Below are 20649 nucleotides of genomic sequence, written 5' to 3'. Positions count from 1 at the left end.
CTTAAATCAAAATAAATAAAAATGTATGACTCAGTAATGAATAGTGAGCATTCCTATGTAACCAGCACCCCAGTCAAGAAACAAAACATTACCAGCTCCCCAAAAGCCCCCTTCATGCCCTCTCCCAGTCACTATATCCCTCCTAACTACAATCCTGACTTTTAATACAGTAGATTGGTTTTGCTTTTGAACTTTATATAAATGAAATCATCCAATATGTATTTTTTGTGACAGTTGATTATTTTATTTTGAACATTTGGGTTGTTCTAGTTTGGAGCAATTATAAATAGAGCTGCTGTGAATACTTGTTTTGGTGAACATGAGAATGCATTTCAGTTGGATATATGTACCTAGGAGTGGAATTGCTGGGCTATAGGATTTGAATTACATTTAGCTTTAGTATATAGTGCCACCAGTTTTCCGAAGTATGGTTGTACCAATTTACACTCCCACCAACCATACTACAGAGTTTTAAATTGTCAAATCATAAATTTGGGGCACATAACTGAACACAAATCTGAATAAATGAAGGCCACTGTAAATTCCTGTGACAATGCTTTAATTTATGGAAACAACTTCTCTGGTGGGCTTCAGTGGGTCTCTGTACACCCTGAAAATATGTACAATATTTTTGCATGCATGCATGTGTGTATACATGCACTTTGAGGAGAGAAGAAACACAGCTTGTATTAGATTCTCAAAGATCAGATTTTCCATACTTTGGAAAACTGGTGGCTGTGTATACTAAAGCTAAACATAATCCAATCCTTCACACACACACACACACACACACACACACACACACACATTAAGAATGATTGCTTTATGGGAGCCCAGCAGTCAAGAAGCTATTTGCTTGCTATTAGCAAACTGTTCTACGTTGGTTATGGTGCATTGACATAGACAGTCTGAATAGGCAGGTTTCCTGTGGTTAACAGAGAAGGATTAGCACCCTTGACCACTTAATTTTCCTTTTATTTTTAGCAGGTTAAAATCCTTTATTAAAATAGCTTCATAATGTTTTGATAACTACATATTTTGATAAATTTTTTTCTTTTTTTTTTTTTTTTTTTTTTTTTTGCAGTACGCGGGCCTCTCACTGTTGCGTTCTCTCCCGTTGCGGAGCACAGGCTCCGGACCCGCAGGCTCAGCGGCCATGGCTCACGGGCCCAGCTGCTCCGCCGCATGTGGGATCTTCCTGGACCAGGGCACGAACCCGTGTCCCCTGCATCAGCAGGTGGACTCTCAACCACTGCGCCACCAGGGAAGACCCTGATAACTATTTTTATAACAGCTTTATTGATATAAAATGCACATACCATATAGCATACCTACTTAAAGTGAATAATTTGATGGTTTTTTAGTATATTCACAGCATCTTGCTATCACCACAATCAATTTTAGAACATGTCATCACCCTAGAAAAAAACACATACCCATTAGCAGTCATTCCCCATTTCCCTCAGTCCTAGGCAAACACTAATGTACTTTCTGTCTCTGCAGATTTGCCTATTCTGGACATTTCATATAAATGGAATCATACAATATGTGTCTTTTGTGACTGCTTCTTTCACTTAGCATAATGTTTTCAAGGTTCATCCATGTTGTAGTATGTATCAGTGCTTCATTTATTTTTATTGTCAAATAATTTTACACTGTATAGAAATACCACATTTTTGGACTTCCCTGGTGATCCAGTGGTTGAGACTCCATGCTTCCACTGCCGGGGGCACGGGTTCAATCCCTGGTCGGGGAAGTTCCACACTCCGTGTGATGCCTCCAAAAAAAAAGTGCTCTCCTCACCAGTGTGTCAAAAAATAAATAAATAAAGCAATGTGGATATATTTTTTAAAAACCTCTTTCAAAAAAAAGAAATACCACATTTTAAATGATGTCTTTAGAGAATATAATGTGTCCAAAACAAAATCTATATTTCTTCTCCTAAACCTCCCACTTTCATATTTCCCCATATTAGTAAATGGTGCCATCGTTCACCTAGCTGCTCAGGCCAAAAGCTTTGAAGTTATCCTGGATTCTCATAACAGCAAATTCTGTTGGCTGTACCTTCAAAACTCCACATCCAGCCATTTTCAACCTTCTCTGTAGCTACTACCTCCTAGTCCAAACCACTGTCATCTCTCCTAATTGGTGTCCTGCTGCTGCTTCCACTTCAATGCAGTGTATGGCAGAGGTGAGATATTTATGAGAAGAGAGGCTTTTCTGTTCTCGGGGGAAATCATTTAAAAAACTTTGAAATGGGCAAAAACATTATTGGGTATTGTCTAGAGGAGTCTTTGGCATAATCGATCTATGGCTTTCATTGTCTTTGAACTATTTTACAATTTGTAAATTGAGAAAACTGATGGCAGTGCAAATGATTCTTATACATAGAGAGACAAATGAATTTTGGCCAGTGAGATACAATTTCCACCCTGTGAAAAAGGTAACTCCAAACATAATATTTTATGCCCTGTAGATATTGGCCAATTTTATATCTATTAGCAATTTCAGCATTCTTTTTTTTTTTTTTTTTTTTTTTTGCGGTACGTGGGCCTCTCACTGTTGTGGCCTCTCCCATTGAGGAGCACAGGCTCCGGACGCGCAGGCTCAGCGGCCATGGCTCACGGGCCCAGCCGCTCTGCGGCATGTGGGATCTTCCCGGACCGGGACACGAATCTGTGTCCCCTGCATTGGCAGGTGGACTCTCAACCACTGCACCACCAGGGAAGCCCAATTTCAGCATTCTTAATTGCCTATATATGTGTCTGTCTTCAGATTCTCTTTTGAACCAGTTTAACATCTTACTAGTTCCCTCATTTGTATGAGTTATGATTTTACTTTTTTGAAAATTATCTTTAACACTGTTATTCTGATCATTTAGCTACTTTTCTTAGGCTACACTTAAGGCCAGCCCTAAGAGTATACCTTTCTAAAAGAGACAAGGAGAGGATTGAGCTTGGTTAATTCCCTGGTATTCTCAGTCTGGCCCATCAGAGAGTGCTAATGGCATGTGTCTTAAACCCAGATATTTCTGCAGTTTTCTGGCCACGCTGTGCGGCATGTGGGATCTTAGTTCCCCGACCAGGGGTCAATGAGGGATGGAACCTGTGCCGCTGCATTGGAAGCATGGAGTCTTATCCAGTGGACCACCAGGGAAGTCCCCAGTTTCACTTTTTATATTCTTTTTATATTCCATTCTTCTGTAGAACCTTGCTTAAGCACTGATGAATTTTACAGTGTTATTCCAAGATATTTCATCTCTCATACTCTGAAAAGATTTAGGTCTTCCCCTGAAAAATTCAAATATAAACAAGAAAAAAGACCAACAGACTAGGAATAAACAAGAAGTTCAGGTCCTCTTCTCTCCTCACTTTCCTCACTCCAATCTACTTTTCTCCCTCTATTTGCTTTTTGGTAAATGGCACCACCATTTACTCAGGAATTTGGGATTCATCCTTAATTCTCCGTCACCTTCATTCCCTGCATCCAATATCATTTGTCTCTTCAGCTTCTCTTCATTCACTCGGCCCTGCCTTTGATCAGGCCTTTCAAGTCTTGCCTGGATTTACTGCAATCCTGGAGTCTCCCTCTCCACTTCAGTCCAGTCTCCACATGGCTACTGTTGTCAAAAAACCTTGGCTCTCTGTGCACCGACGCTGAACAGAAATACGGAGATAGAGATTTTGAAGGATAAGGCTTTGAAGGCTTTATTCCTCTGCCATGCAAAGGGAAGACAGATCAGGCTAGCGCCTCAAGAACTGTGCCCCCCTCCCTGGGGAACTGAGAGAGGTTATATAGCCAGGGCTCATAGTCTATGGTAGGTGATAAGGCTCTAGTAATGAAGCTTTTGTATTCTTCTTCCTGAGTTAGTTCAAAACAGTCACAGCTGGCTCAGGCAAGCCCGGTAATTGGGTCCGTTTGTCTCTGGGTTATTGGCCTGCAACCTTCTTTCTGAAATGCAAATGCTACAAAGGGTGATTTGCTACAGGGGAGTGCAGGGTGTAATTCACATAGTGTTAAGGAGTGATAGGTTAGCTTCATGAAGTACAAATCTAGTTACAGACACTATAGATTAGTAACAGTTAAAATAAAACTAGGAGTGATTGACTCTTTCAGGCCAGTCTGTTTCTTCTCTAGCCTGTTCACTGTTCCCTTGTTTTCTTTTTTAAAAATTAATTAATTAATTAATCTGGCTGCATCGGGTCTTAGTTACGGCTCACGGGCTCTTTGTTGTGGCATGCAGGCTCCAGTGCGAGCAGGCTCAGTAGTTGTGACACACGGGCTTAGTTGCTCCGCGGCATGTGGGATCTTAGTTCCCGGGCCAGGAATTGAACCCGTGTCCCCTGCACTGGAAGGCAGATTCTCAACCACTGGACCACCAGGGAAGTCCCCTCTTGTTTTCTTTGTTTATCAGAAAAGTCTCATTTCTCTTCTTGCTGCAACACTACCACAGTTATATCTTTCCAAATCCCAAGTCTAACAATACCATTTCCCTGCTTGAAATCAGAGGTTCCCCCTTTGGCTTCATGAAACCCCAACAGTTTAGCATGACTTACAAGTCTCCCCTGACCCCAGCAACCTGAACAGTGTCATGTCTTGCTGCTCCACAGGGGTTCCAAATCAGCCTTATTTGCAGTCTCTCCTTAGGGAGCTTTTTAAAAGTATAGATTTCCAGGCCCCAGCCCAGAGATGCTGATTCAACTGGGGTGAAAGAGGGCTGAGGAAATCTGTATTTTTATAAAGTTCCCTGGGAACTTCTAATCAACCGAGTCTGAGAACCAAGGATCCAGAACATGGAGTTTCTTATGGCTCTATGTCTTTTCACATGAGGCTTTTTCTGCTTGAAAAGGGCTTCTCCACACTCCCTTTTTTTTTTACCTTGAGTATTCCTATACTTCCTTAAATGTCATCTCCTCCAAGAAGCTGCTTTTAATAGTCTTCGCCGGTGTAAACCATCTTCATCTCTTATCTTCTTACTCATCTGTGAACAGCTTGAAGGCAGGGACTGACCTTATCTTTGCATCCATCCATGGTGCCTGAAATCGAGCAGGAACTTGCAGGGCCTTCTCAGGAACAGATCCCGCTGTGTCCCTCAACTCTTGTTTATAGAAAAGCTTTAGCCTCCTAGGCCTTCCCCAAGTTCCAAAGAGCAAATTTAATCAAGAAAAGTGAGAAATGCAGAAACAGGATCAGTCAAGCAAGACAAAATAATAGTTTAGCCATAAAGTCAAGGACCTTTAGTTCCTCCTCAAGGGCTGTAGATAATATCCTGAGCCATATCCTTGAGTTCTTTTTCAGATACTAAAATCCCCACCAGGCAGAGAAAGTTAACTGCATGCTGACCACTAGCACACAGACCCCAGACCAGTTGGAACCAGAAGGTTGATGACAGATTCACAAAACATCACCCTGTTACCTCACCATCACCAATTAGAGAATTGTGTAGGAGCTGATCACACAACATATGACCCTCTCCCTCACACTGGCATTAAAACTCTTCTCTGAAAGCCATGGGGGGTAGGGAGGTTTGGGTCCTTTGAACACTAACTACCCATTCTCCTGTGTAGTGCCCTGCAATAAACACTGTACTTTTCTTCATCACAACCCAGTGTCAGTATATAGGCTTTGCTGTGCATCCCAAGCACAGCAGTCCCGAGTTTTGTTTGGTAACATGCCCAGCACAATACATAACACGTAATGAGTGCTCAATGAAATTTGTTGGATGAAAGAGGAGTCTTGCTGGGCTAGCAGGATCTCACTCCCTCTAGAAACTCTTGCTATAGATACTTTCTCCTCAGTCAGGGGTCTAAACTTTTATAAGATAGGGTGGTCCTCTAAATTGTCTTCCTTTCCTCCCCCCTCCTGCTAATCTCCAATTTTTCTATTCATCCTCATAGTCCCAGTTTAGGTTCTCTAACATCTAAAACATTCCTTGACCAGCTCAGCCAGAAATGATCTTTGAAACACTTATAAATACAACTCATTTGGTATCATACATTACCTAATATTATAGTTACTTCCACACAATGTGGTACCTTATATACTTAAATACACGTATTGGTGACCTATAGCTCATTCCAACATATGGGTCGCAGACACCCTGTCCTAACCACCTTCCTTATCATGCTCTGGAACTTCAAATTTTGTGACTTCATATTTGCTTGATTGTATCAACAGTGACTACTATAGCCATATCTGACACCAATTATAATTATTATAGGCTAGAGCTCATCATAACCTACAATGTCTCCACCTTCCCAGATACAAACTGAAATTTCCCTCTCACTGCAGCTTCCTATTCATCTGCCTCTCAGTCATTCCCACCAAATCTGAGCTTCATCTGTCTCATAACCAGTTCTTCAACTCTTTTCTACTCCTCCCAGTTCATCAATCTCATTCTGTCTTTCCTAAAGAGCCTAGATGCCACAGTCAGCTATTTCAACAAACAGGCAAACCATTCTAGACTTCCTCATTGTCCTCCCTCCACTGTTCCTTCTTTACCAGTCCTTCATCCTGGTTAATTCACTCAGGCTGTCTGTTTTCTCCATCCCAAGGCAGCCAGGAGTTACTGACCGAAGTCACAAAGCCATGCTGATTAAGACTACTACACATTCACTCTTATCTAATCTCAGGTAGATCTTTCTTGCTGTTTTGCATCATTGCCATTTTCTATGGCACAGTTTCTACCCCATTTTTCCTAGATCTTCTATCCCACCCATCATCCTTTTTATTCTCAAAAGCTTAACCTCAGAAAAGCAAGTCCATTCAATATGACTTCTCTAAATGTTTAGCCACCTCAAAATCTCTCTGTACATTTCCTTTCCCATTCTTTCTTTTCAGTGGCCAAAGCCAACCTTTCTGCCTCTCTCTCTCCTGATCTAATGATCTCCTCTGAGACTTTAACTTTTTTTTAAATTGAAGTATAGTTGATTTACCATGTTGTGTTAGTTTCAGGTATACAGCAGAGTGATTCAGTTATGCATATGTGTGTGTGTGTGTGTGTGTGTGTGTGTATTCTTTTTCAGATTCTTTTCCCTTATAGGTTATTACAAACTATTGAGTATAGTTCCCTGTGCTATACAGTAGTTCCTTGTTGGTTATCTATTTTGTACATAGTAGTGTGTATATGTTAGGCCCAAACTCCTAATTTATCCCTCCCCCCTCTTTCCTCTTTGGTAACTGTAAGTTTGTTTTCTATGAGACTTTAATTATTTATCTCCTCTTTAAGTAGTTAATTATATTTTTAGTTTTTCTTTCAATTAGCCCTTCCCCTTTTCTAAAACTTGCTTAAATCTTTCCTACTCTCCAAAAAAAGAAAGTCCTCTGCTGCTTCCTCTTCTGTTCATTGTCCTCATTCCTTTCTTTGCTTTATTGTTAAATATTGCTACCACCTCTTCACTCTTTAACCACTTGCAATTAGCTTTTGTCCTCTTCAACTTTAACTTCTCTGTTACTTCTCTCTTCTTACCACTCTGATCATTTTCCTCTGGGTCCCTTGCCAACTTTTCCCCAGGTTTCTGTCTTGGGACTTCTTTTTTTTTCTACTTTCTCCTTGGTTGATCCCATCTAATTCCACAACTTTACCTATAGTTATGTGAAGAAATCCAAATTTCATTCATATTTGGCTACTACTTTTATTCCAAACTCCAGATTTATATTTCCTAGAATGCTAAAATTTCAGCTATGGAGATCTCAGAGGTCATTTATCCTAAGTCTTCATTGCTTGGATATCTCCACCAAATGGCTCACTGGCTTTTAAAAAGTCAATGATTTCAAAACCGAACACCTCATTTTCTGTCTGCTTCCAATTCCATTTAAAAATCGACTCCTTTTCTTGAATTTGTTTCTACAAATAGTCACCGTGAGGCACATGGTCTCCTCATTCCCTATATTCAATCAGCTGCTAATCTAGTAGATTACATTGCCACAGGCTCTCTCAATTAGGTTCACTGTTTTCCATTCTAAACTATCACATTTCTAGTTTAAATCCTAATTATCTCCTACCCAGAGTATTGCAGTGGACTCCTGGCTAGACTGTCCACCCCCAGTGTCTTTCTGCTTGGAATTCTGAATGATTTTTATTCATTACCACTAGATTAATCTTCCTAATGAACAGTTCTGATCTGCCACTCTCTGGCCTAAAATCCTTAAATGTCTCCCCTGGATAACTAAATTATTCATTAGTTCCTTAACCTGGCATTCAGAGTCCTCCATGTTCTGGACTCGGTTCTATTTTTCTAGCCTTCATGCTGACCCCATCACCTAGAATACCCTTCCTTCACCTTTACCTGGCAAACCCCTAAATTCTTTAAAGCTGATTTCAAATACCCACCTCCATCACAGTCTATTTTTGTGGGGGGGACCCTAAACTGAATATGAACCTTCCTTTGAACCCCTATATCACTTTATTAATACTTTTACTTCAATGCTGACCAGATTTTGCCTTGTATGATAATCATCTGTGTACTCTATGCTTCTCAAACTTTTCCATTAGAAGTGTACCTAATTATACAGGAAAATGAACAGCCCCAAGGCTATCTGTCACAACAGGCTGCCTGGAAAATTAAATTTAATATGAATTTTTCAGTGTTATTAGTATTAGGCTGTTTTAATATGAAAATGTAGTGCTTTTTGACTAACACTCTAGGAAGACGTGTCTATTTAATCTTGAGGATTTAAGGTACACCTGGCACACTGTGAAAACCCTCCCTACAAGCCCACTAAACTTTCTATGGCAGAGACTGCCTTACTACATATGTATCCCCTGTAAAACTAAAACAGTTCGGTCTTCAAATAGACGCTCAAAAAATATTGAACTGTGACTCAGGATACGTTAGCAAGTATTTACTAAATGTTTACCGGGTACCTAGACCTGTACTGTTTCAAGGAGCTCAGGTCTCCATGGGATGACTGTGAACAAGTAAAAAACTGTCCATGAGTTAAATCATGAAACGTAAACCATTTGTGTTCCGCAAGATGACTCAGTCTCTCCATTACACACCCCAAGTGACACATTGGAATAGTGTGTCTGACCTCTTAATTATTTTCTGGTGATTGATAATTTTCTGCTACCACTGCGCAAAGCTTAATCCTCTTCACCTGGAAATAAAAGGTTTCCACCATTTCGCTCTCCAATTTGAAGCTCAGCAAAGCCTAATGGGCGCGGGGCGGTGGAGCCGAAGGAAGTCTGACCCCATTAAAGGAGCAAAAATGCCAGAGCTACCAGCACCACCCCCTCACATCCCCCAAGGGCTTCCAATTGGTCCTTGTCGGTCACTCTCTTTCCAGGTTGGCCTTCCAGCTTGCCCGTCGCCTCCATAGAACCCACATTTAGCCAGCAACTATTGGTAGGTCGTTACGTCATTGCCCTATCTACCCCGCTCCCATTGGCTCCCATAGGAAGGGGCGGCCGCAACGTCACAGGCAAGAGCCGCCATTTTGACTGAGCAACCCTAGTGACAGGAGCTGCGGCAGCAGCGCAGGTTGTCCCGTTTCCCCTCCCCCTTCCCTTCTCCGGGTGACTTCCTGGGTCCCCTACACTCCACAGTCCCGGTCCCGCCATGTCCCAGAAACAAGAGGAGGAGAACCCTGCGGAGGAGACTGGCGAGGAGAAGCAGGTGAAATGGAGGGGGTGCGGTGGGCGAGCTGGGGGCGACCGTGTTGGGGCGGGAGACGGTCTCCCGCCAGTGCGGATTGGTCGCCATGGTCTCGGGCTCTGCAGGGGTTGGCCACTTCTTTCGTCATGCAGGGTGAGCTTCAGTACGGCCTGCTGCTTTGGCGCTGGTTAGCTGGGTGGATTGTCAATCAATGCGGTTCTCTTCTTGATTGGCCAGTAGGCCTACCGCTCAACTCATTGAAGTTGTGCTATAATTGGCCAAGCCTGGGCGCGGGGCGGGTGTTTAGAAAGACTGGGTGAATGAAAGGGGTTGGTGGTCCCGTGATGAGATGTGTGTTATTGGTTAGTAGGGGTAAGGTGACCGAACCACTAGGCTGGGGCTCGCATTCTAAATCCCCAGAAAGATACAAGTCGAGGTAAAGACGTTTAAAAAGGACCAGCACTGGGGGAAGGGAGAAGAGTAATTATTATCATGGCTAGTTTAAGGCGGCAACTTTCTCAAAGAGACCCGTTTTGACCGCTGGAGATGGTCTGTTGCCCACCTTCAAAGAGGACCTTACAAAATTGAAGAGGACTAGAGTTCCAAACAGAATAGTGGAAGTTAAACCTAGAAAAGACGCCGACAGAGTCGTGACAAGAAAGACGCCACCATAGTCCCCCCAGACTTCCAAGGTAGTGGGACTTAGTTAACCCGCAATTCTGTGATGAAAACACGCCACCCTCTTTGGGGGTTTGTATTTGACTTATAACATTTAGTACTGGATTCGGGTTCATGAAATACACCTGGTGTTATGTCTGTGCCAGGTTTTCAAGGGAAGGGAATGTAATTCCACTAAAAAGGGCCACAAATTGGCTTCATGTCCTTTTTTTAAAAGTCAGTAAAGAAAAGGGCAGCAGGGCCTACAAAAAGCAAGCAGAGAGTAACAGCAACAGTAAGAGCCCCCGCAAGCTAATTGAGCTCTTGGCATGTTCCCCAAACTTCCGTCACTAGGGAAGGTGTTGATTTTTTGGCAAAACTGGTAGGTAAATACTAGTGAACCCACTGTACCTTAATTTTCTTGAGGTTAAAAAGTGTCATTTTAATCTGTTTACCTGTCACCTTCCTACTACAGTGTTTATGGAAGCAATGCTGTCCCATTACTAAGGTGGAGATGTCTGGAGATGGCTACATAGCTAGCCTCCTCCGTAGAGAGACTTATCTGCTGACTAGCTCAGGAGGGAACATCTCAGCAGTTATCCCCCTTGATTTCCCATTTGACCTGTACCGTGTTTTAGGGACAGCTAGGGAACTTTCCTACTAATTTTGTATCACCAGAAGCCCTGCTAGCTCTTTTCTCTGTCTTTCTTAGCTTCTGTTATGAGTGAGATATCGCTTGCTCTTTGAGTGAAGTATTGTGTTTAGGTATAGGTCACTCACAGGTCACGGGGGTGGTTCCCTGGGTTTCGTGAAGCAACTTATCTTTTCTTCTCACAATACAGTCATCTTGAGCTTTAGGGATCTGAACAGAAGTCTAGCTTTATTTAAGAACAGAGTGGAAATGGCATGTTTACTAATGGGTAGACCTCCAGGAAAAGGTAATAGTATAAAAGTTATCAGATATTAGAAGCAGTTGCTTCTTAGTGTTTAATCTTGTTGGCCCGTTTGTTTCCTCCAGGACACACAGGAGAAAGAAGGTATGCTCCCTGAGAGAGCCGAGGAGGCAAAGCTAAAGGCCAAATATCCAAGCCTAGGACAAAAGCCTGGAGGCTCTGACTTCCTCATGAAGAGACTCCAGAAAGGGGTACGGGGCACAATCTCTTACCCTCTTACTTCGGAGCCAAATGGGGCCTTAGGGATGAGATCTGTGGAAGTTCTACTGAACACCGATATGAAGGGGCAGTAGTAGAGAAAAATTAGAAACTTGTAAAAAGCAAGGCGAATAGTGTAAATCCCTGAAATGGTATCTTATCTTCTGATTTCCCACGTAGGATATTAAGGCTTAATGTAGGGGCATTTGGGTATGGGGTTGGGGGAGTGAGGGAGGGATGTTAGAGTCTGGAATGCTGACAGCCTCCAGACATTTGCCTGTTTGAATGGTGGGAGTTTTAGGATTGCACATTTAGGATTAGAGCTAAATTTTGGGGTGTGTCATTTCAGAAAAAGATCAGCCATCTGTCCTACAGATTTCCTCAACTTGAAATGAATAGTAGATGTCTTTAGACCCTTGAAGTTAGCACCAACTATTAACTATGCTCCCTGAAGAGACTTATTTTTCCTGTCCAGAATGGTCTTTCTCCCAAGGCAGAGTCTTACCTTTATAGCCATCTAGCTCCTGATCAGGTTTCTCAGTCCTCAGAGGTACTGAAAGCTGACTGAGGGATTGTATGTCATTAACCTGGAGTGTGTTTCTCTATGTGGATGAAATGGAGAGGGAAGCAGATCCCTCTGGAGAATCCCGGTTACTGAGTCTTAGTCACAGATGATGATGTGATGCTGATTTGCAGTTTACCTTGCTGTAAGCAAGGCAGGCGTGGGCAGGCTGTCAGAGCCATGGAACATGTGTGGGAGTGCTTGCAGTCAGAGGAGAGTACATTCTCATGAACAAGCTCAGTTTCTATTCATAGTCTGAGAGAATAATTTTTAATTTTGAGGTTGTTAGCTTGAGGTTGATCTCCTGCTGATAGCCCCAGATCGACCCTTCTATGTATCTTATTTCTGTTTCCCCAGCACCAAGCCCATTGGAGGCTAATAGGTCCTCATAAGCCTTAGTGAATAAAGTCAGTAATTTGGTTGAACCATCCTGTACTCATGGGGCTACAAAAGATGTGGGTACAGAGGATGTAGGAGCTATCTCTTAACTCCAAAAATAACACCCTAGCTGGGAAACTGCTTCCATACCTGAAAAAGTCAGAACACACTGGGGAGAAGACATAAGTAAATGTAATTAATGCTAAGCTCTGTAGGCATGAGACTAATCCAAAAGAGACTTGAAAGATCTGAGCGTGGATGAAGGTTTATAGTGGATGTGAGTCTCCTTGTTTTTGAGGAAGACCAGAGCTCCTCACTCACCTAAACCTCCCTCTTATCTCTTAGCAAAAGTACTTTGACTCAGGAGACTACAACATGGCCAAAGCCAAGATGAAGAATAAGCAGCTGCCAAGTGCAGGACCAGACAAGAACCTGGTGACTGGTGACCACATCCCCACCCCACAGGATCTGCCCCAGAGAAAGTCCTCACTCGTCACCAGCAAGCTTGCGGGGTAACCGGGGCCCCCTTCTGCTCCCCTTCCTCACCCACTGGACTTTTGTATATCATAGGCAGGGATGGAATGGGCACCTAGTTATATCTTCTCAGCTTGCTAGCCAGAAATGACTGTGATTCTCCTGGGGGCTGCTGAGAAGTTAATGTGGGCTGAAGAGAGGCTCTGAGTTCATTTCTTTGGATAAATTGAGATTTCCACACCCTCATGTAGCCCAGGTAGGGGCTCAGAAATAGGAGACTAGGATCGGATAATGCTGCAAACTCTCTTTTTCTTTTGTACAAGAAACTGGGGAGATGTGACTTCTCCTTTTGGAAGAGAATATCCCAAAATTGGTTAGGCTAGGCCTTGGGAATAATATAACAGGTTTAACATCCCAAGGCTAACCTGACATGGTTGGGAAAGGTAGACTGAATGGGATCTGTTTTCTGTGCTTTAAGTGTTTTGTCCCTTGGGCTGCTACTGCTTCATGTTTCCATTATGGCAGGTTCAGAGAAGCCTCAAAAAGAAAAACTGATTTGCTTGCCTAAAACTATAATGCCCACTTAACCTCCTTTACTGAGTCTGTCTTTTACACGCCTTGGTTCTTAAACAATGTAAAGATTGGAGGATGTAATTCACATAAAATGGGCACCTTCTCTCTCTCTTCCAGCATGTTGCTTTTTGAAAGTATCATGGGATAGTGGAAAGAACACTGGGTTAAGAGTCAAGATATCTGGGTTCTAGTTCCACTCAGTCTAGGCAGAATTGACGTGTAACCTTGGTCAAGTCATTTAACCTCTCTGGATTTCTATTTCCTCCTCTGTAAAACAGTTGAATATAGATAAGATTGATCCTGATTCTAAAATCCTGAAAAAAACTGTGCTGTTCATTGTAAAGCCAAAAGTGAGGAAGGCCCATAGGTGAGCCTACAGAGGGGAACTATTTGAAGACTACATGGGGAGAGAAGTTGAGGTTTGCAGGTTATAAATTCAGGCAAGAGGGCCTTATAAGTATCATGGTCTTGAGGGTCAAGAAAAAAAATTCTAAGAAGCTAGCCATGAAAGCTCTTGCCTCTGCCCTCACCTGCTTTCCTACAATCTGGGCCCTTGCTGCTAAAAAGCTGCTCTGGCAGCCAAGCTGTGGGCCTGAAGAAACATGCTCAGTCATGCACATTTGGAGTCCCATATTTCAGATGTTATCAGCTGCCAGGTGTATTGTTAGGGAGACAAGAAGAAAAGGGATGAACTGAGTGAGCCTCCAGGGCTTAGTGCTACTGCAGGGCTGGAGCAGCAGGTTCTCAGGAGATGAATCACCTTGGAGGAAGCTGGGGAAGGTGGTTAGGGAGAAAGAGAAGGAGCACTGAGAAGTCTCTGCCTTCCTAGAGCTCAGTAACCCAGCTCCTGTGCTCTGAGAATTAGCAATGCTGATCGTGAACCAGATGGAGGAAAGGGGCTGCAGGTGGCCAGCATCATCAATCTAGTTATCACTGGTTTGGCCTGAATGTTACTGAATGCAGCCTGCTAGTTATCACAGAGAGAGCAGGGTGAGAACTAGCTGTTCAGGAGGGGAAGATTCTATAATCCTCTCTTGCCCTCTCAGCTCACCAGTTATGATGTACCACACATCTGGCCTGATGAGAACGACTGATGAACTTGCTAATGCACATGTGGGGGGGTTAGGGTGTGTCTCTACTTCTTTCCTGACCAGCCGTTCGCTTTTCAGGCCATCATTCAGATTGGATAGGAAAATGTTGGTGAGGAGGGAATGGAGAGAGCAGGATCCTGTGATTCCCTGGCCCCCAAACTCCTTGGCTGTCATTTGTAATTGTATATAATTTTTGTGTTTCTTGCTCCATTTCCTCATGCTGTCTTCCTTAGTCTAAAGTCCATGTGGGAAGGGGAAAATGCTGAACATCCTTGTATAGTTTCCTCAACTGTCCCAGACATGTTGTACATAGATATGTCATGTTATTATATATATAAATATATATATAATTTTGTACGTTTTCTTCATCTCCGATCTTCTCAAATTTTGTATTCTTTTCTTTTCTGTCTGAGCTGCTTTCTCTATCGGTCCGTATGAGTCCTCAAGACTGAGGCCACAGTGAGTCTGGTTTTTAGGAAGGAATAGAAGAAATAGGGAAATCAGAAAAACTGTTGCTCTCTCTCCACCTGGTCATCTTCAAGGCTAAGAAAACAAAGAAGCAAGCTACGTTCTGTATATGCCACCTGTTTCCACAGCGTGAAGTACATAGCTTCCATGGCAAAGAAGGGTCATTTCAAAATCCAAATCCAAATTGCTTTGATTAAACCTAGATTCTTAAGTCCACTCAGAAGAGCATGTGTGCTGTCTGGCCCTGCCCTCCGTGCAGTTCCCACCTGACCACCGTGTGCCCCCGTCAGCCCGTCTCCGCTGCTGCGAGCGGCTCTGGCCATGCCTCGGAAACCAAGCCTGCTCTGAGCCAGGCAGCTTACACCCCTGAAAACCTCCAGTTATTTTGATCTTGTCTAAAGAATTTGTTTTTGTTTTTGTTTTCATGGGTATCTCCAAAAAGACAGAGAACATTTTGTTTTGAAGACAGGAAAAGACTGAAATTCTCTTTTTTTTTTTTTTTAAACAACTCGCTGGATAGGATTGAGACATGTGCCAGGTAGCCCTAATGATTGTTAAGTGTGGAAGAGTGATGGGGTAGAGACTGGGGTGGAACTTAGGGTTCTTTCCCTTACTGCTTGACAGTGTTTTCTTTTTCTTCTGTGTTCGTCCGCAGTGGCCAAGTTGAATGATGCTGCCCGGGGCTCCGCCAGATCCTGAGACGCTGCCCCCCTGGGTCCTGTGCTGGCTCCTGCCCCTCCCTGCTTTTGCAGCCAGGGGTCAGGAGGTGGCTCGGGCGCGGGCTGGAGAGGCAGAAGCCCCTGCCCGTCGGTGTCCCAGCGCATGGAGCCCCTTGGGCTGAGCACCAAGACCTTGAACCCTTTTTGTTTTTCCTTTTTCTCCAAATAATTGTTGGGAGATATCTCAGTGAAATCCTGGGGGCGGGGTGGGGGGTTGGGAGGGTGGAGTGGGAGATTTGGGGGAATATGAATTAGGGCTTGGAGTTGATAAAAACATTCTTGACTATCCTCCTTAACCATGTGGCTGGTGTGGGGTGGGTGTGAGGAGGAGGAAGTAAAATGGACAAAAGATGAGAGGCTCTAATTCAGCTCTGTAGAAGAATGCCTTGTTTGCTTGGATGTGGCTGGGGACCTGGTGTCAGATAAAAGAAACTGACCGTCTAAATATGAAAGATGCAGACAGCTCCCCTGGTTCTGCAGAGCAAGCTGAGAACTCAATTATTCATAAAAAAAAAAGTGCTGTCCTTGAAATAGATTTGCTGCGGGAAGAAGGGCAGTGAGTGTGGGAGAAGGGGGCCATGAGCGTGGGGAGGCCCACAGAGCCCAGGGGACTTTTTCAGTTTGAAATAAAAAAAGAAGATCCACAAAAAAAACCCAACCCAGAAATACTCTGAAGCAGTTGGTGTGTTTTATTGGGGTTTGGGGAAAGGGAAGAAAACAAGACTGAAGACACCATTCAAGGGGAGAAGCCAGTGTGGGGCCCTAAGTTTCTAAGGAACAGGGGCCCTTCATGTGGGATGTGTCTGGGTTCCCCGTTTCCCTAATTTACGGAGAGGGAGCAGGGACGTTGGCATATAGACCAGGACTTTTCCTGACTCCTGTCCAAGCTACTGTTTCTGTAGCTAATGCAGAAGATGCAGCCACCTCGGGTTTTGACTCACAAAATAAGGGGTTTGCGGTATTTGATCTAAATGGTTTATTGACACCTAAAGCTCAGTACAGGCTAAGCAAAAAAGGAAGCCTGCTCTTCCTTTTCCCTTTCAGTCTTCCATTCCTTCACAAGCTCTCATGTCTGTGAAGGAGAAATGTGATCTCTAGTAATAAGCCAAAAGGAACGCAAGCCTTTCTGCTAGTGGCCAGCAGGGGGCAGAGTCACTTCTTTCCTCATGATGTCCTAACCATCACTGGAATCCTGCCACTGAAAAAAGTTTAAAACTACTTGTGAGTGTAATATACAAAAGAAATGTTACCCAAGGAGAAACAAACTCACTTGTCTCCTCTCACACGCACACCAATCTACCATGTGTGAAGATTGAAACTTGCCCATTTGCCCAAGTTTGATTAGGAGAATTTATCATGGTATTTTCCCAAATGTGATTGGCTTCTCAAATGAGTATGCATCAAGGAAGATAAACAGGGTCCAGGAAACATAGATATTCCAGAGAAATCTCTATCATTGAGGGGGAGGAGTACTAAACTAGAGAAGGAATGTTGTTCTCAGTATCTAACTCATTCTTCTTAATCAGAAACTTTCCAAATAAGTTTTCAGCTACTCGGGATGTTACACTGACTTGCTCTCTCCTGATTTAGCCAGCGGATTGTGATGCCTCCTAACCATCAGCCTTTCTAAACAGCATGCTAGACACTAAGTGAGCCAGGTGGTTTGGAGAAATAAATTAAAGGCATTCCCTACCTTTGTGGGTTTATTGTCTAACTGGAAGAAAATATATGAAAAAGTTCATATACTTCAAAAGGTATAAACTTTGTATCTTTTTTTTAATACAGAGAACATTTAAAATTTTTATTTAGTGATTAGAGCCATTTTTCTCTGGTCTCCATGTTTTGGGGTTGTTTTTAGATACTTCTTCATTTCTTCATTTCATTTTTTTCTTTTTTTTTTTTTTTTGTGGTCACGCGGCACATGGGATCTTAGTTCCCCGACCAGGGATCAAACCCACGCCCCCTGCATTGGAAACACGGAGTCTTAACCACTGGACTGCCAGGGACTTCCCTAAACTTTATATCTTAAAGCTAGGAGATATATGAATGTTTATTGTGGTGGGGTTTCTGAGCCTTCTCATCCTTATTCCCCTTAAACGAGTCCCATGACTTCTTTTTGAGCATGTTGTCCCTAGTTTTATGTTTGCCAGGTGGCTACAGCTGGGGAATAAGGCCAGCAAGTCTCAAGATGTGGAATCATCTAGTTAGTGCAGTTTCATTTAATAAACAGGTAACGGAAGTTGACATATAGAAATAAGTTACTTACAAGGTGGCAGTGCTACTTTAGTGAAGAGCTTGAGTTAATATCTGGGCTTTTACATGATTTTTCCATTATTCTTGGCTTCCCTGGCCCTTAGGTTTAAGCATAGCATTAGGGATCCTGGGGTGCTAAGAAATGTTTGTTCCTATTTCTGTTTCAGTTTAAAACTTGCCATTCCTTTTCCTTCACTCCCATGCTATAGGGCTAGGCAGTCAGGGAAGACTGATTCTGCAGTGCTTCAAACAGCTGTTCCTGCCCATTATTTTAGCTCGGTATTTTCTAAAGTCTTTATTCCAAAGAGTGGATTCAAGCGTTCTTCTACTCCTCCAGCATGGTTGAGTGATAATTGTGCTGACAAGCCTCTCAGTTGAGCCATCTGATATGCAGGGTGGAAGTCACCATTTTTATTGTCCAGCAGCATTTATTTTAAGCTGTTGTGGCCCGAGCATGGAAAACACAGGCAAAAGAAAAATAGCCCGGAGAATTGCCATTGACGATATCTACAGTCAGCCAGTGGCACCCACACTAGCAGCCCTTGTGTGTATAGTGCCCTCTACTGGGCCTTGAGGGAGGTAAACAAGGAAAGGGAAGATTTCTTCCCTTGGAAGCTAAGACATGACAGTGGCATACAAATAAAAGCAAATTAATGTAAGATCCCGAGTGGCGGGAATTTCCCTGGTGGCGCAGTGGATGAGACTCTGTGCTCCCAAGGCAGGGGGCCCAGGTTCGATCCCTGGTCAGGGAACTAGATCCCACATGCATGCCGCAACTAAGAGTTTGCATGCCGCAATGAGAGTTTGCATGCTGCAACTAAGGAGCTGGCGAGCCACAACTAAGGAGCCTGCCTCCGGCAACTAAGACCCGGTGCAACCAAATAAATAAGATCCCGCGTGGCATGCGGCATCTTAGTTCCCTGACCAAGGATTGAACCCATGCCCCCTGCAGCGGAAGCGCAGAGTCTTAACCACTGGACCTCCAGGGAAGTCTCCAAATTAATGTAGTTCTAAGCAGAATTCCCACAAGCTAAGAGAAGGAGGGTTAGGAGATGAGTTGTTAGCTGAATTTTCTTAGAGACAGGTGACTTGCTAATAAAGATAAGATGAGGCTGCCCATGCTTGAGCAGCAATATTTTATTTTATTTTATTTATTTATTTATTATTATTATTATTATTTTTTGCAGTACGCGGGCCTCTCCCGTTGCGGAGCACAGGCTCCGGACGTGCAGGCCCAGCGGCCATGGCTCACAGGCCCAGCCGCTCCGTGGCATATGGGATCTTCCCGGACCGGGGCATGAACCCGTGTCCACTGCATCGGCAGGCAGACTCTCAACCACTGCGCCACCAGGGAAGCCTGGGCAGCAATATTTTAATTCACAAGTATTGGGTTGGCCAAAAAGTTCGTTCAGGTTTTTCCGTAAGCTCTTTCGGAAAAACCCAAGCGAACTTTTTGGCCAACCCCAATAATTGTTGAACTCTAACTTTGCGATTGGAAATATTAGCAGTTGGGCAGATAAACAGTGTAAGAAATGGTGTCTGCCCTGAAAGAACTTGAAGCCTCATTGAGACAACACTTCTACATATAATACATGTCAGTGGTAAAAGAATTCTGAGAAGGGGAAATTCAGAGGGCTGGAATAATTAGGTAAATATTAGTGGAAGAAATGGAGATTGAACTGGGCCTTGAAAGATGGGTAGTATTAAATTGTCTAGTTCAATTATCAGTTAATAAGTGCCTATAATATGCCAGGCATTGTGCTAAAATATAAATGATATGTGGGTGCTTCTTTCAAGGAGATTCCACTCTGGTGGGGAAACTACACATGAGGAAATCATATGCAGTGTTAAACTTGCAGCAGTAGAAGCCCAGCTACATAGAGGAATAGGAACAGGTATTTAATAGTAATTGCACCTAGCTCATTGCTAAGTACTCAATTGACATCATCTCATTTAGTCCTCACAAAAATTCTACAAAGTAGGTAGTCTTAGTCTTGCCATTATACAAATGAGAAAACTAAATCAGTAACTTGGCCAAGTCACAAAGCTTCCAAGAGTGGAGGCAGGATTCCACTGCCTGCAATGGGATGGGGAAAAGAGTGATCAGGAAGCACTTCCACTGCCGGGCCGGTTCAATCCCTGGTTGGGGAACTAAGATCTCACAAGCTGCATAGTGCAGCCATAAAAACAAACCAAAAAAGAGTGATCTGGGGACTTCCCTGGTGGTCCAGTGGTAAAGAATCCGCCTTACAATGCAGGGGACATGGATTCGATCCCTGGTCAGGGAACTAAGATCCCACATGCCGTGGAGCAACTAAGCCTGTGTGCCACAACCACTGAGCTCGCACGCCACAACCAGAGAGAAGCCCTCGCACCACAACGAAGAGCCTGTGCACCACAACGAAGACCCAACACAGCCAAAAATAAATAAATAAATTAATCTTTTTAAAGAAAAAGTGATCAGGAAAGGTATCATGGAGCAAATTCTGAAGGAGGAACAGGATTTCTCCAGAAAGGTAAGGTGAGAAAGGGCATTTTTGTACAGGGACCAACACTTAGAGAAGGATGAAACTGTGGAATCTGTGGTGATTCTGCAGTAGCAGTATCAAGTGGGTCCTGGGGAGTCACTGGAGACCAGGCCAGGAAGGTAGACAAGGATATGGCTTGCAGGCAGGCATAGGAAACACTGAGGGGATTACAAAGAAGAAATCTTGTCAGTTCTGTGTT

At 43.4% G+C, this 20649-nt stretch overlaps 1 protein-coding gene across 2 annotated transcripts; it reads left to right on the top strand.

Moving 5' to 3' along the window:
* Positions 1-9432: 9432 nt before the first annotated feature.
* Positions 9433-16335, top strand: ENSA (endosulfine alpha). Of its 2 annotated transcripts, XM_060090485.1 has the most exons (4): positions 9433-9617; positions 11272-11397; positions 12690-12856; positions 15606-16335. In XM_060090485.1, exons 1-4 carry the CDS (start codon positions 9561-9563, stop codon positions 15619-15621), a joined length of 366 nt encoding a protein of 121 aa, XP_059946468.1. In that variant the 5' UTR covers positions 9433-9560; the 3' UTR covers positions 15622-16335. The 2 variants fall into 2 exon arrangements, with proteins under 2 accessions (XP_059946468.1, XP_059946469.1); XM_060090486.1 differs by lacking the exon at positions 15606-16335 and having other exon boundaries at positions 12690-14850.
* Positions 16336-20649: the final 4314 nt, after the last annotated feature.

This window comes from Mesoplodon densirostris, chromosome 2, assembly GCF_025265405.1.
Source record: "Mesoplodon densirostris isolate mMesDen1 chromosome 2, mMesDen1 primary haplotype, whole genome shotgun sequence".
NCBI lineage: Eukaryota > Metazoa > Chordata > Mammalia > Artiodactyla > Ziphiidae > Mesoplodon > Mesoplodon densirostris.
Note: the sequence above shows the minus strand (reverse complement) of the source record. Positions and strands in the feature narration are given on the sequence as shown.

What these genes read in the sequence shown, in the direction of transcription:
- ENSA (XM_060090485.1), top strand. Translation starts at nt 9,561, where the DNA reads ATGTCCCAGAAACAAGAGGAGGAGAACCCTGCGGAGGAGACTGGCGAG. An exon ending in AGACTGGCGAGGAGAAGCAG is followed by an intron (nt 9,618 to 11,271) that starts GTGAAATGGAGG and finishes TGTTTCCTCCAG; the next exon opens with GACACACAGGAGAAAGAAGG. An exon ending in TGAAGAGACTCCAGAAAGGG is followed by an intron (nt 11,398 to 12,689) that starts GTACGGGGCACA and finishes CTTATCTCTTAG; the next exon opens with CAAAAGTACTTTGACTCAGG.